The 13,639-nt window shown below is 57.0% G+C and overlaps 5 protein-coding genes across 5 annotated transcripts; 3 read left to right on the top strand and 2 right to left on the bottom strand.

Annotated features, from left to right (window-relative positions):
- Positions 1-1,401: 1,401 nt before the first annotated feature.
- SLS55_007442 (uncharacterized protein) lies at positions 1,402-3,384 on the top strand (the record flags this gene model as incomplete). The annotated part of the gene is made up of 5 exons (XM_066778861.1): positions 1,402-1,674; positions 1,788-2,031; positions 2,136-2,260; positions 2,408-3,187; positions 3,280-3,384. 5 exons carry the CDS (start codon positions 1,402-1,404, stop codon positions 3,382-3,384), a joined length of 1,527 nt encoding a protein of 508 aa, XP_066631298.1.
- A 256-nt stretch (positions 3,385-3,640) lies between these two features.
- Positions 3,641-4,845, bottom strand: SLS55_007443 (uncharacterized protein; the record flags this gene model as incomplete). Its single annotated transcript, XM_066778862.1, has 3 exons — positions 3,641-4,162; positions 4,225-4,398; positions 4,666-4,845. 3 exons carry the CDS (start codon positions 4,843-4,845, stop codon positions 3,641-3,643), a joined length of 876 nt encoding a protein of 291 aa, XP_066631299.1.
- A 2,408-nt stretch (positions 4,846-7,253) lies between these two features.
- Positions 7,254-9,052, top strand: SLS55_007444 (uncharacterized protein; the record flags this gene model as incomplete). Its single annotated transcript, XM_066778863.1, has 4 exons — positions 7,254-7,479; positions 7,536-8,258; positions 8,324-8,783; positions 8,878-9,052. The coding sequence occupies 4 exons, from the start codon at positions 7,254-7,256 to the stop codon at positions 9,050-9,052; spliced, it is 1,584 nt and encodes a 527-aa protein (XP_066631300.1).
- Positions 9,053-9,943: 891 nt separating this feature from the next.
- On the top strand, positions 9,944-11,271 carry SLS55_007445 (uncharacterized protein; the record flags this gene model as incomplete). The annotated part of the gene is made up of 4 exons (XM_066778864.1): positions 9,944-10,063; positions 10,142-10,386; positions 10,519-10,910; positions 11,015-11,271. The coding sequence occupies 4 exons, from the start codon at positions 9,944-9,946 to the stop codon at positions 11,269-11,271; spliced, it is 1,014 nt and encodes a 337-aa protein (XP_066631301.1).
- An 828-nt stretch (positions 11,272-12,099) lies between these two features.
- Positions 12,100-13,262, bottom strand: SLS55_007446 (uncharacterized protein; the record flags this gene model as incomplete). Its single annotated transcript, XM_066778865.1, has 4 exons — positions 12,100-12,286; positions 12,367-12,790; positions 12,850-12,917; positions 12,973-13,262. The coding sequence occupies 4 exons, from the start codon at positions 13,260-13,262 to the stop codon at positions 12,100-12,102; spliced, it is 969 nt and encodes a 322-aa protein (XP_066631302.1).
- Between the last annotated feature and the right edge of the window lie 377 nt (positions 13,263-13,639).

A 13,639-nucleotide genomic window follows, 5' to 3' on the forward strand; every position in this document is an offset into this window, starting at 1 on the left:
GCAACAACACAAACCCACAGAACTATTTGGTGCCATGTGAAAACGACAATCCGCAGCAAGAAAAAGGCCACGCAAGCCTTGCTCGTCGCAATGCCGATGATACCTGAGAGGTCAGCAATAGCGCATGAACGGAGGGGCCAATTCCTGAGGCCTACAGAAAGTCTGGCCGATAATAGTGATCTTCGCCGCCACGGCGGCCTGTTCGCCACCCAGCGCTTCGGCATGCCGCCCATACCCCTCGGTTGCCGCGTAAGAGCATATTGCAGAATAGAGCAATAGCATCACCTGGATCACGTTCGTCATGATTCTTTTTGCGGTTCCCAACGGAATGATTTACCCACGAGAATGCTGCCATATGGTCGTCCCATCCCAAGGAGCGGTTGATTCGCGCCTTTGTGTATAGCCTCGGAAAGATAAAGAGCATGGCGAACACCGTCTGTCCAAGCATGACGCCAATGATGGCCGGGCCGAAGCCGCCTATCGTCTTCATGGGGGTGATGGTGGAGAGGAGTTTGGAAGAGGGGTCAGTGCCAGAATGACAAACGGCAAAGTCTGATACTTGAGCTGTGAGGGAGCCATAGCAGGAGTCGTTTCGCAGCACGGGTGAATCCCGTGGGCGAAGTTCGAACAAGCATTTGAGTCAGGGCCAGTAGGAGACGATGGCACACCTGAAGGCCATGTCTCTGCTACCCGACCGCACACTCCGGGATGTGGACCCAAGGCCGAGAACATGCCTAAGCGAAATTCAGCGATCGAGAGGCCTCAAATCACGGAGTTTAGGGCGTCTGCAGCCGCGCGGAGGGCGGGCCGCGCCGCTGCCTCGGTTCCGTGACTAGCCAGATCGGGAAATGGGTCCACAGAAGTGGGCGAGTCAGATCTCTTCACAACCCAGAGCCAGCCGTTGCAATTATGCGGGCCCTGCTCCACCGCTATATCACAGAATCAGCCCATAGCTTTCGGCAGTTGTAATCAGGCCGACAGCGTCGCTCTGATCTTCAAACCTCAATGGCAATGAGTGCCGACGTGCCCGCGCTAAACGCGTAGTCCCCGGATCATCACCTTCCCTTGCCCGCGGAACGGTCGAGTACTCCTGAATCCGTTAGCCAGGTTCGAGTAATGGCTGCAGTTACTGTGCCGCAGACCCAGTTCGCCATCCCGCGTCCATGGCGTGGTGCCCCTTGAGGAATTAAGGGCCTACTGTATTAATTGCATTGTTGGGTCGTCCCTTTCCCAAGTGCTCCGAAAAGCTGCTGCTCTCCACAGCTCCTTGTACCATTCATACCGGAAACGGACTGCGGGGTCTCGAGTTGCACAGTATTTGCATACCGCACTTCCCACTTCGCCTCACTTTTCCTGCCTTGAAACTCCAATCCGCCCCCTCCCTCCCAAACGAACGGAGTCATGGCCCTCCTTACCGTGGTCCTGGTGCTCGCCGTCACCTTCGCGGCCTATCGCTACTACTTCCACCCGCTTCGCCGCATCCCCGGCCCGCTGCTGGCCAAGTTCACCGATGCCCAGCGCTTCTTCGACACGGCGGGCGGCCGGGCGGAGCTTACCCACCGACTGCTACACGCCAAGTACGGTCCGGTCGTCAGGATTGGCCCGAACACGGTCAGCTTGAGCGATCCGCAGTGCATCAAGCTGATCTATTCCAACAAGGCAAACTTTCCGAAGGTGAGCAGTATCGTTGCCACATCACTTCATCATGCTCCACTCCCTCCTTTTCTTGAAGTGTTCTAATGGAGTCGTGTTTTACTGACCAACTGATAACCATTGGAGAATAAAAGAGTGACTTCTACGCCGTCAACGACATAACGCAGGGCAACCAGCGCGTCTGCACCCTCTTCGGTACCCGCGACAATGGCTTGCACCAGAAGCTGCGCGCGCCGGTGCAGAAGTACTACAAAGTCTCGGCGTTGCTGAAGTTGGAACATCGTGTCGACAAGGTGGTGGAGGATTTCTGCACGAAGCTGGAAGAACGCTTCTCCAAGCAGGGCAAAGCGTGTGATCTTGCCGAGTGGTTTCTCTTCTGTGAGCATCGACTTTCGTTTTCTTTTCTTTGCCGCAGGCTGGAAGGTTGAATGCATATTTGGCAATTGCTGACTATATCTTGCCTTGGCTGAACTGAATGACAGATGCCTGGGATGCCATCGCGGACGTCACTTTCAGCAAACCAATCAAAGAGGGCTTCTTGAACAAGGGAGGCGACATCGACGACCTGCTTTCCACCGCCGAGCAAGCTCTCGACTACTTCGCCGCCGTAAGTGGTTGCTTCTCCCTCTCCCCAGTGCCGCCCCAACGCCCTCCCAAAGTAACATTGCATACACGCAACCATTCCCCCCCCCCCCCCCCCCCCCCCCCCCACACATTAAACTAACCACCATCCTCCTCGCCCCACCACAAACAGATCGGCCAGATCCCCATCCTCGACGAGCTCCTCGACAAGAACCCGGTCCACCGCACGGGCCCGCCCTCGTTCCAAGCCGCGGCCGACTTCTGCGTCAAGAAGCTGGTCGCGCGCACGACGGGCGCCGAGGTCAACGAGACGGAGAACCAAGACTACCTCGACCACTTCCTCGCCATCAAGGCAGAGGCGCGCGCCGAGGACAACATCACCGACGGCACCGTCGTCGGCTGGATGCTGCTCAACATCCTCGCCGGCGCCGACACGACGGCGACGACGCTGGCCGCCGTTATGTACTATCTCCTGCGCAACCCGCGGGCGTGCGCGCGGCTGCGGGCGGAATTGGATGCCGCGGGGATGCCGTCCGGGGTGTGGCGGTACGAGGACGCGGTCCGCCTGCCGTATCTGGACGCCGTCGTCAAGGAGGCGCTGCGCGTGCATCCCGGCGTGGGGCTGCTGCTCGAGCGCGTCGTGCCCGAGGGCGGGCTGGCGCTGCCTCCGGACGTCGGCGGCGGCGGTTTCCTGCCGCGCGGCACGGTCGTCGGGATGAATGCGTGGGTGGTGAACAACGACAAGGCGGTGTTCGGGCCGGATGCGGAGAGCTTCGCGCCCGAGAGGTGGCTGCGGGCGGAGGGCGAGGCGGAGGAGGCGTGGGAGGAGAGGGTCAAGCGGATGAAGGACGCCATGCTGAGCTTCGGCGCCGGGAGGAGGGTGTGCCTCGGGAAGGAGCTGAGTTTGTTCGAGATTTACAAGGTCGTGCCCACGATACTGGGGAGGTTCGATGTGAGTGCTCTCTCTCTCCCTCTCTCTCTCTCTCTCTTTCGGATTCGTTTGTTTGGCGGTTAAGATCAGATTTGCTGACGCCGTGTGGGTAGTTCGAGTTGGTGGATCCGAGGAAGGAGTGGGAGCTGACGAACTCGTGGTTCGTGAGGGTCAAGGGAGTGGACGTGAAGATCAAGCCGAGGGCTGTTCCGAACTGAGGGTTGGTACTGGAGTTGAAGGAGCTGTCAGGCCGTTGATATCGTTGTTGCGATTGCCCAACGTGTACGTCCGGACAGCTGCCTCGGCCTCACATGTCTGGTAGCGGCAATGTTTCAATAACATCGAAACTAATTTCGGAAGTAATAGTAAATTAAGATGACAGATTCAGAAGACAGGTAGCCAAAGAGTCAATCAACAATCCGGAGGCCAACGACACTTCAACAGACGGAGACATCAAAGCGGGGAGTGGAATTTTCAGATGATCCCCCTCGGGAGATTCACCTCAGTCCCTTCCGCCGTTCCATCCTGTGTTATCTCTTCATCACCAGATCCCTCTGAGGCCACGGCCACAGCCTCCTCTGCTCGAGGCTCCTTTTGCTCTTCGCCTTTCTCACGACCGTTCTGCCGCGCCGACTCTTTCTCCACCGGACCAGCAAGCAACTCATCAAACACTGGAGGCGGAGCTTTGAGCTTTGGGTGCTTCATGTCGTCCAAGTCCAAGACGGCAAGCCTCTCTCTTCGTCGGGTTCTCGGGACATCTGCGTCGCAACACTCCCACTCACCCAGTCCAAGCTCTTCATGAGCCATGCGCTGGAGCTGAAGCGTTTGGTTCATGGACCACTCCACGCGAGCATAAACATCGAGGTTGCGGCGTCGTTGAATCCATATCACGAGCGGCTCCAAAACGTAGGATACGATGATGATCAGACCACCCGCAACAAGTGTAGTCGCGAGGCCGAAGATGGAGAAGTTGGTGTAATCGCTGCTGAGGATTTTCTATCCATGTAACATGGATGTTAGCCTGAGTATCTCCGAGGACGTTGGTGGTTGGTACTGACCTGGTTTCGACACGTCCTTTTGTCGTTCTCATTGCGCGGGAGAATCGAAAATGGATCCATCCTTGGATCTGAGGGGCCAGTTGCGATGTCGACAAAGTATTGCTGTAGCCATGCCAAGCTGATATTGTTCAGCTTCTCAACATCCAGTTGCCACTGGTAATCCGGAATTGGTGCCTGAGTTCCGCCTCCTCGGCGGGAACTTGAGTCTAGACATGCCGTCCCCAAGTTAGAAATTATACCCATGAATGCCACGTTCCACTGCATCGTGGAGTATACAGGAAGCCCGACGGAACTACCATCTCGAGCCAAAAGTGTTTGCACCGAGTCATATGCGTCTTCAACGCCTTGGAGTGGAGTGCAGCCAGTGCTTGCCGGTAGATTCGGATTGCAGTACTGGACCTGGCAAGCACAGGCAAGAGGAGATGCCGGCTCATCGCTCACATAGACCTTTTTTCTGTCCTGTCCCGTCGGATCGATAGCCACATAGGCTGCGTAACCGGCGACATCATGTGCTGAGTACCACGGGTCGTTGGTCTCGTTCTGGAACAGTATCCCGTTCGTCGAGAGGAATAGCAGGTATACATCCGCATCTGTCCGCTGTAGCTGCTGGATCGGGGTCATGTCTGAATCTCCAGTAATCGAGCCGTTATAACTTGCGATTGCTGCCCCACTTTGCCATGTCAGCATGTAACGCGAGTTTAGTGTCGAAAGTCGGGGTAGCTGTGCTTACTCCAAGGTCATGTCAGGTGGTGCACTGATGAAATGAGCGGTAATCGAGCTGTTCGTCGAAATGATGGGATACTGGTACGTAAAGTCGACTGATCTCGGGAGTTGACCTAGGTTCCGTTTTCCGTAATAGTACCGCATATAAGGCACATCTTGCCCAGCAACCGCAGCAGGTATCTCCTTTTGGAACCCTTCTGTCACCAATGGCGCACACTGCACCACACGTCTGTAAGTGAACCGTTCGTTAAGAGGTGTGTTGAGCCCGAAGTATTCGTCGCTGGCAAGAGGCCCGGTGTCCAACAGAATGTTTGACTCCTGGCTTCGGCATAATTCCTTGTCAAACGGGCAGGTTGCGTTGCGGATTATCTTTGCCGGAAAGTTTCTCTTCACAAAACGTTTGCAGCCGTCCATGTTGAATGCGTTTGCATAGCATGACTGTGCATAGCTGAGGCTTGAAGTGAACTTTTGGTAAAAGTAAGGCTGGAACACATCGGCTGTCTCTGTTGTGTTTGGCTTGTTATAGTCCAACAGGCGACAGTTGTCGCCTACAATGAGAACTTCATTTCCAGTGAGACTCGAGATGCGAGACGAGAAAGTACTGGCGATGGCGAAGGCTGCGAGTGTGGCTGCAGTAAAAAGAACGAGTGGAGCAATGCGTCGATAAGGAGTCTTTGCAGTGTTCCGCCAAGTTTTCAATACTTGACATAGGCTCCAGAGGCCGGTAGCACCGTTGGCTGCATTTCGAAGAACCGCTTGTCGCTGGTGATATAGGCCATCTTTTGACACCTCGGCCGAATGGATGTAGTGAAGAATGAAACAGCCGATCCTCCAAAAGCTGGTACCAACAACGGTGATGAAAAGGGAGATGAAGGCAATCAAAAGACTTCCATTGGTACGCGTAGTCGTCAAGGTGGCCCCGAAGAGTTTTCCATGTGACCAATTCGTCCAAGTGCCGGTGTGGATGCTGTAGTAATCAGTTGACTCGGAATCCATGTCGAAGGTTTTCCTTGGGTTAAGGTAATGTGTCTCAACTTTGGCTTTATGTATTCGTAAAATGTGAGAGGCAGCCTGCGCTGAATGACGTCGTTGGGGGGCCATGAAACTATTATCAGCTTGAAGAACATCCGAGGGCATCCTGTAGGACACAGTTGCCTTTTTTCGGGAAAACCCAGCCTTGCACAGCTTCTATTTCTAACATGTATGTATAAGGCGAAAGGTAGCCTTCCTGGTGCCTTTTATAGAGAAAGAAGGAGGCTTAGAGATGGTTGCATCGCTTGCGCACCTCTGTCGGAGTGATAATTAGTCCACGCGTTATACCAAGAGGCTGAATGCTGCTGACTGATGATGCTTAATTGCACAAGGCTATGGCGCAGTAATCGTCACTGCTGTCGTCGGGTCAATGCCGTTACAGCCTTATGCCACAGTGCTTGGAAGCCTTCCGAACAGTGTTAACGAGAGGATAAAAAAAAATCCTTGCGACATCTGCAGCCCCCACACAGCAGTAGTGCAACGGAAATAGATGTGAAATGCCTGTCTTTCCTATTTTTGCTGCTTGTGCGCTGCAAGAGCTGCGCCTCATACGGTGTCACAGGGACACATTCCCTTGAACTAGAAAACCGTTCTAGCTATCATTCCAAGCTGCGGCTATCAGGGAGGGTTGTCGGGATAGCGAGGAGATTGGTAGACGAAGTTGCAGCTCTCGAAAGAGATAAAGCGCTTGGTTCGAAGACATTCAGTAAACAGATGAAAATTTGATGAGTACCATTCAGTGGCTGGCCAGAGGACTTTTCCTCAAATGATCTGTCATGTCATGCTGAAGAGTGAGTTGGTAAAGATGGTGCAGGAGATTGTCACAGTGGGGCAGTGAAGGATCGTCAAGCATGACAAGCGATTCTCGCGGGAATATCGATGCATGACTCAACCGCTGCCCCATGCTCCTTCCCTCCCAGCCGCCGCTGTTCCCGTTGGCTGTGACTGCATGTCGGCAGTCTATCGATCCTGTGAGTGCCCCCTTCCCAATGGTCTGGTTTCTGCCCGATCGACGCGGCTGTCGCAGGCTGCATCCAACCAGGGGTGCGTTGCTGTGTTGACAGAAAGTGACAGGTCCCGCGTCTGCTCGAACATGCGGCACAGACGGCGACGGGTCGAGGGCGGGCGGAGAATTAAGCCCGAGCCCAGCGCGATTATGGCAATCACCCCCGCGCCGATTGCAATAGGGAAAGGGGAGATAAGTAGGGTGCCAATCGCGCGGGATCCGTACATAAGTCCTCTTACTCGCAGCATCTCCTCCCCAGGCCACGAAGATGACGGAGCTGCTCCAGAGCCTGACGACGCACCCCTACGCGGCCTGTGCGGCGGCGGTGCTGCTGTACTGCCTGTGTGGCGCCGTCTACCGCCTGTACCTGTCGCCGCTGGCCAGCTTCCCCGGACCCAGGCTGGCGGCTCTGACGCTTTGGTACGAGTACTACTACGACGGCATCAAGGGCGGCCAGTACACTTTCAAGCTGAAGGAGCTGCACCGCCAATATGGTACGCAATAATCATCGACTGCCCTCCTCCTGATCGAAGCTCAAGAAATAAAAAAGGCCCCATCATCCGCATCTCGCCGCACGAGCTGCACGTCAGCGACCCCTCCTTCATCGACACCCTCTACGCCCCCGGCGGCAAGGCCAAGCGCAACAAATACGCCTTCTACACGGCCCAATTCGGCCTCTCGCAGGCGGGCTTCGGCTCCGTGCCGCACGACCTGCACCGCCTGCGCCGCACGCCCTTCAACCGCTTCTTCTCGCGCCAGAGCGTGCAGAAGCTCGAGCCCCAGATCCGACGCGTCGTCGACAAGCTGTGCGCGCAGCTGGAGAAGAACTTCGCCGGCAACGGCTGCCCGGTGAACTTGCCCGACGCCTTCGGGTGCATGGCGACCGACGTCGTGTCGCGCTATGCCTTCGGCTACAGCTACGATTTCCTCGAGTCGGATACCTTCTTGCCGAATCTGACCAAGGGCATTGATGCGGGCATGGCCCTGGGCGCGACGGTGAAGCAGTTCCCGTGGCTGCTGGCGTTTTTGCATGCCTTGCCCGAGGACTGGACGCGGAAGTTGATGCCCGACATGGCGCCGTATCTGGACTTTCAGCGGAGCATGATGAAGGCCATCGATCAGGTGCACCGGGAGGAGGATGCGCGGGAGGAGAAGGAGAAGACGGCCGAGTCGGGGACCACCATCTTCCACGAAATCTTGAGGGGCGACTTGCCCGAGGAGGAGAAGCAGACGGCGCGGCTGTGGCAGGAGGGACAGGCCGTCATCGGCGCCGGTGTGTTGCACCTTCCATTCCATTCCCCCCAAAAAAGAACCGCCAGTCGGCTAACCAAGCCTCAGGAACCGAAACCGTTAACTGGGCCATCTGCGTGACCATGTTCCACCTCCTCTCTCAGCCATCCACCCTCGCCACCCTCCAATCCGAGCTTGCCCGCGCGATGCCCGACTCGGCCGTGATCCCTCCCTGGCACTCCCTCGAGCAACTGCCCTACCTTTCCGCCACCATCGCCGAAGGCCTGCGCCTGTCGTACGGCCTGGCGACGCGTCTCGCCCGCGTCTCTCCCGACGAGCCGATGCGCTTCATCAATCGTAGCAGCGGCGACGGCGATGAAATCCTGATTCCGGCGGGTGTGCCCGTCGGCATGTCGGCTGTGCTTGTGCATCACGACGAAAACATTTTTCCGGAGAGTGAGAAGTTCAGGCCGGAGAGGTGGTTGGATGATGAGGGCAACAGGAGGAGGGATCTGGACGGTTATCTGCTGAGCTTTTCGAAGGGGAGCCGGCAGTGCTTGGGGATGAAGTAGGTGCCACGTTTTCCTCTGTTCTTTTCCCTTTTCCCTCGGTTTCTTGTTCGTCTTTACTCATTCGGATGTGTCGAGCTAACGATATGACAGTCTTGCGTATGCTGAGATGCACATTGCTCTAGCGACGGTGCTTCGACGCTTTGGTGATCGGATGGAACTGTTTGAGACTAGCATCGATGACGTCCGGGTGCAGCGGGATTTGTTCATCCCGAAGGCAAAGGTTGGTTCGAAGGGTGTTCGTGTTCTCATTAAGAGCAAGGCATAGCGTGAGGGAGACTCCTGTTGCCACAAGTAAGAGAGTACCTAATCGATTAATACTAATCTGTGATATGTCACAAACACCCCAGAAATGGTCGAGTTGGTCAGTTTTCTCGGGGTTTTACTAAACCAGAAGAGCTCAGAATCCAAGTAGAAGCAGCGAGCGCCGACAACTATCGGCTACGTTTTGACCCAAGGTTTGCTGTTACTTACCGATTACTCAACCTCCGCCTGGCAAGGGACGGGAAGACGCTTAGCCGAGGCTCGCTTCTGCGAAACGGACGCAAATCCATTGGCCGGGCCAATAATCTACCCGTTCAAGAGCAGTCCAACGCACGTATAATTGTACAGTTGCGCCATCATTCTGGTTTCAAAGCAAAGAAGCGAGGACTATTCTGGATGAAATCGCGACCTTCTCCGTTACTCTTTCCCCCAAAGAGCAATTACCGAGGCACTTTCAGATACTTTGGAAAAGGGAACATTCCCATTGGCTATACAGTCTCTGACCCTTCTCAAGGTTCCCAACAGAAATCGGGTACCAGTCGAGTGTAGACCCTGTAACCGTTGGAAAGTTCGGGCTATAGCATTCCCGACTCCCTTTCCGCATTGAGTTAGGAAGCTCGCCGGTGGAACCTAAGAAAGTAGGGCACATCACCCAGATTGCACGACAAGCGATCCAGGAGACTGCGTCAGCAATTCGGCAACCAAGCCAGCACCGACTCAGCTGACCGACTTTCATGAAAGAAAAAACTTTTGATGGAAGGGAAAGGAGTGGGGATCCTCGACGAAAGTAAAGCAAGCAAGAGAGCGTAGAAGTCAGAGTCAAACATCATTACACTTCCAGCATCTCCAACTACCGAACACACTCACCTGCCATCCCAAGATGCCCTCACAAACCATGGACACCACACCCAAGCCTAGAGTAGGCGTCGCCGGGGGAACCGGAGGACTTGGTCGAACCATAGTCGAACACATTGCCAACACTGGCAAGTACTCCGTCTACGTGCTCACTCGGAGCGTAAGTGAATGGCCTCCATTGCTTCCGTCCACGTCAGGACAACAACTTTGATCGATACACTAAAGTCTTCAACAATAGGCCACGGGTGCCATCGCCGGACGCCGCGGCATCGAGGCGCTGGAGCTGGACTACTCGTCGCCGTCGTCCATTGCCGAGCGGCTGCGAGCCGAGAACATCGACACCGTCGTCTCCGTCATCGGCATCACGTCCGAGGACGACCATCACGCGCAACTGAACTTGATCGAGGGCGCCGCCTTGTCCGGCACCGTGACGCGCTTCGCTCCCAGCGAGTACGGCTGGGACTACGAGGAGGCGCTGAAGCAGTCAGTATTTGCCCATATCCTAGAGATCCCACGTGTTGCTCGCGGACTCTAGACAATTGCTCCTGTTCCCCTTTCCTCTCTCTCCATCACTCCGACACGACCAATCCACCTAACACAACCGCACCACCACAGCGGCTTCCCCCCCACCATCCCCGACCTGGGAACCTACCACCCGGCCGCCTACAAGGCCGCCGCCGTCTCCAAGCTGCGCTCGCACGGCGACCGGCTGACCTTCACCCGCTTCATCACCGGCCTGCTGATGGACTCGTTCGCGCACCCGGTCGAGCCCGCGCCGGCGCCCGGCTTCCCCCCCGTCGCCGCCGTCGTGCTGGACGTCGAGAACGCGCGGGCGGCGCTGCCGGGCGACGGCAACGCCCACGTCGTCACGACGCACTCGCGCGACGTCGGCGCGTGCGTGGCGCGCATGCTGGCCGTCGAGCGCGGCGCGTGGCCCGAGCGCTGCTGGGTCGTGGGCGAGCGGCTGACGTGGAACGAGGCGCTCGTGTGGGCGGAGAGGGCGAGGGGTGAGCATCTCCATCCTTCTTTCTTTCTTTCTTTCTCTTCTCTCGGGAGGGGGGAGTGGGAGGATCATGGATGATTGGGTTTCTGAAAGCTGAACCACGCGCAGATCAAATGTTCGACATGACGTACGAATCCGTCGCCGAGCTGAAGGCGGGCCGCGTCGCGGAGCTCCCGGCCAACGTGCCGCGCTACGCGCTGGCGTCGAAGCGGCAGCTAGACGGCCTGCTGTGCGTCTGGGGCCTGGCGTTCGCCGAGGGCTGGCTCGACTTCCCCGGCGACACCATCGGCGAGCTGTTTCCCGATATGGAGACGACGTCGTTTGAGAAGCTCATGCGGAGGAGTTGGGGGTCTTTGAAGAGATAGGGAGAGGGAGAGGACGGCTTGGGTCGTGGTGGATGTGGATGGGGATGTGCCTGGTCGAGGGTGCGTTCGTTTGTTCGTCTTCGTTCAACGTGGTAAACCAGTTGTAGTTGCCGAGTAAAAGATGCTTTTTACCGCTTGTGCTTGCCTCGTGGCAGGCCGATCAACTTGCCATATTTGATTGAAACAGGCAGCATGTACGGGGGGCTCCTGGCCGGCATGTAGCCCAAGCGGGAGCGATGTGCCAGGATATGAAGACTGCGGAGCCCGTTCCGTTTCACCGTGCTTTTCGAGTAAGTATCCCGGTTTCTCAGCCGTGCTACCATACGAAAATGATAACGACCACGGAAATCGAAATAGGTAGCATTCGCCGTAGGCAAAGGGGCCGATCAGGGGCATGGCTGGCGTCTAGCGACGGGGATAAGGCCGTGGCCGAGGCTGCACGTGGTGCGATAAAGTTCTATTTCTGTCGCCCACAACCATTAACGCCCCCTCTCAGGCATAGACAACCATACCTTCATTTGGAACGCATGGCAATCGGCCCGCTGTCAAGCCTCGATGTTTCACAGAACGCACGTCGGCTGCATCGAATACCGCAAACGGGATCCACTTCACATGGCAAGCTCGGACCGGCGGACCGTCCCGACGACGTGTTTGTTGTTTCACAGCGCAGCAGGATTTGATGAAGCGGATGGTATTTACAAGCATGTATTGACTCGGACCGAGAGCATGCTCGGTTCCGAAGCTACTATTCGTCTCGTCTTTCTCTCGTCGTCTCGCACTTGCCCCCCGGCAACCCGGCCCGGTCCGGATGAGACAACGCATTCCTGCCTACTCTCCAGAAGGTCCAGCGAGACTCGTGCCCAGGGCAGCTGCAGTGCCGAAGTTGGGCGTGCCGTCCGAGTTCCAGTTGACCTTCTGCGCCGCCGTGTACCTGTTGCCGTCGCACGCGCCGCCGCTGTTGGCCGTCGCGTGGTACACGTTCCAGATCTCGGTGCCGTCCGGGCTGGTGAAGAAGCTGTGTTTTCATCGATTCAGGTCAGCATGCTGTTCCCAGCTCTCGAGGGACGAAGATTGGGATTGGGCGGATCAACGTACCCGTTATGACCAGTTCCGTAGTTGCCATTCGCCGAGCTGAAGACCGGCCCGCTCTTGACCCAGCTGCTCGACGAGGCGGGGTCGCCGCCGTTCCAGGTCAGCAGGCCGAGCTGGTAGCTCGAGGTCCAGCAGTAGCTGGCCGAGTAGGTGATGTACGTCTTGCCGCCGTGGTACATGGCGGCGGCGCCCTCCTGCACGGGCGCGCCGACCGTCTCCCACGACTCGGTCGGCTGCGACAGCACCTTGCTGGTGCCGATGCTGCCGGGCGAGTTGAGCGGCGCTATGCACAGCGACTGCAGGCTGTTGCTCATGCACGAGTAGACGAAGTAGTTGCCCGTCGTGAAGCGCACCACCGTGCCGTCGATGCCCCACGTCGTCGTGAGCTGCGCGAGGTACGACCAGGAATCCCAGGGTGTGGCGCCGCCTGCATTGAGTCGTTTTGTTAGCGGGAGCCTGTTGATGGAGATTGGAGGTTTGGCTTACCTTTGAGCACGTGCGGACGCTGGCCGTCCAGGTTGGCGCTGGTTCCCGCGGTGTAGTAGATGTACCAGCTGGCATCCACGTCAGTGCCTGCTGCTGCAACCTTGTGATCTTCCGGTTACTTACACTCCATCAAAATAGTGCAGCTCCGGAGCCCAGACGTTGCAGCAGCGCGCCGAGTTGGTGTCTGTCCAGACGGTCTTGGTCTCTCCAGTCTTCAAGCCGCCCAGCGTCGTGGCCCGCGTGATCTGGAGGTCGGTCCAGGTGGTTGTCATCAGGTAGTAGTAACCACCCGTCCACACAATGTGGGGATCCGAGCCATTGGGGTCCTTGAGCGGGTTGGTGAAGGTTGCGGCGCCGACAAGGGTTGCTTGAAGCCAGAGCAGCCAGCAAATCAGCGAAGTAATCGGCCTCATGGTGTCGGATACGGCAAGAAGAGTTGCGTGCAGATTTGCTCAACATGGAACGATTTGCGGCTGCTTTTAAGGTCGCGAGCCATGGGTAAAGTGGGTGGGCCGGTCAAGAAGCATCCACCGTCTGATGGCCAGCATTTCCGCGAATGAAACACCATGAAACACCAGTCCAAGCGCTGCTATAGGCTGCTAAGCGTGGGCTGTGGGGTTCCGCGAATCGGCTATCCGCAGGCTCGTCGAAGCGCGGTGCCGGTATGGCATATTTCTCCGGGCTCAGTAAGCATGCGTTGGCCTCGTGACTTCTATTGTGGCGCCTACTTTGGGTACGGCGCCTATTCGTTCTTGTATATATTGCGGTGGGAACTGCGCCAGCAATGCGT

Source organism: Diplodia seriata, assembly GCF_021436955.1.
Source record: "Diplodia seriata strain FDS-637 chromosome Unknown scaffold_7, whole genome shotgun sequence".
Classification (NCBI taxonomy): domain Eukaryota; kingdom Fungi; phylum Ascomycota; class Dothideomycetes; order Botryosphaeriales; family Botryosphaeriaceae; genus Diplodia; species Diplodia seriata.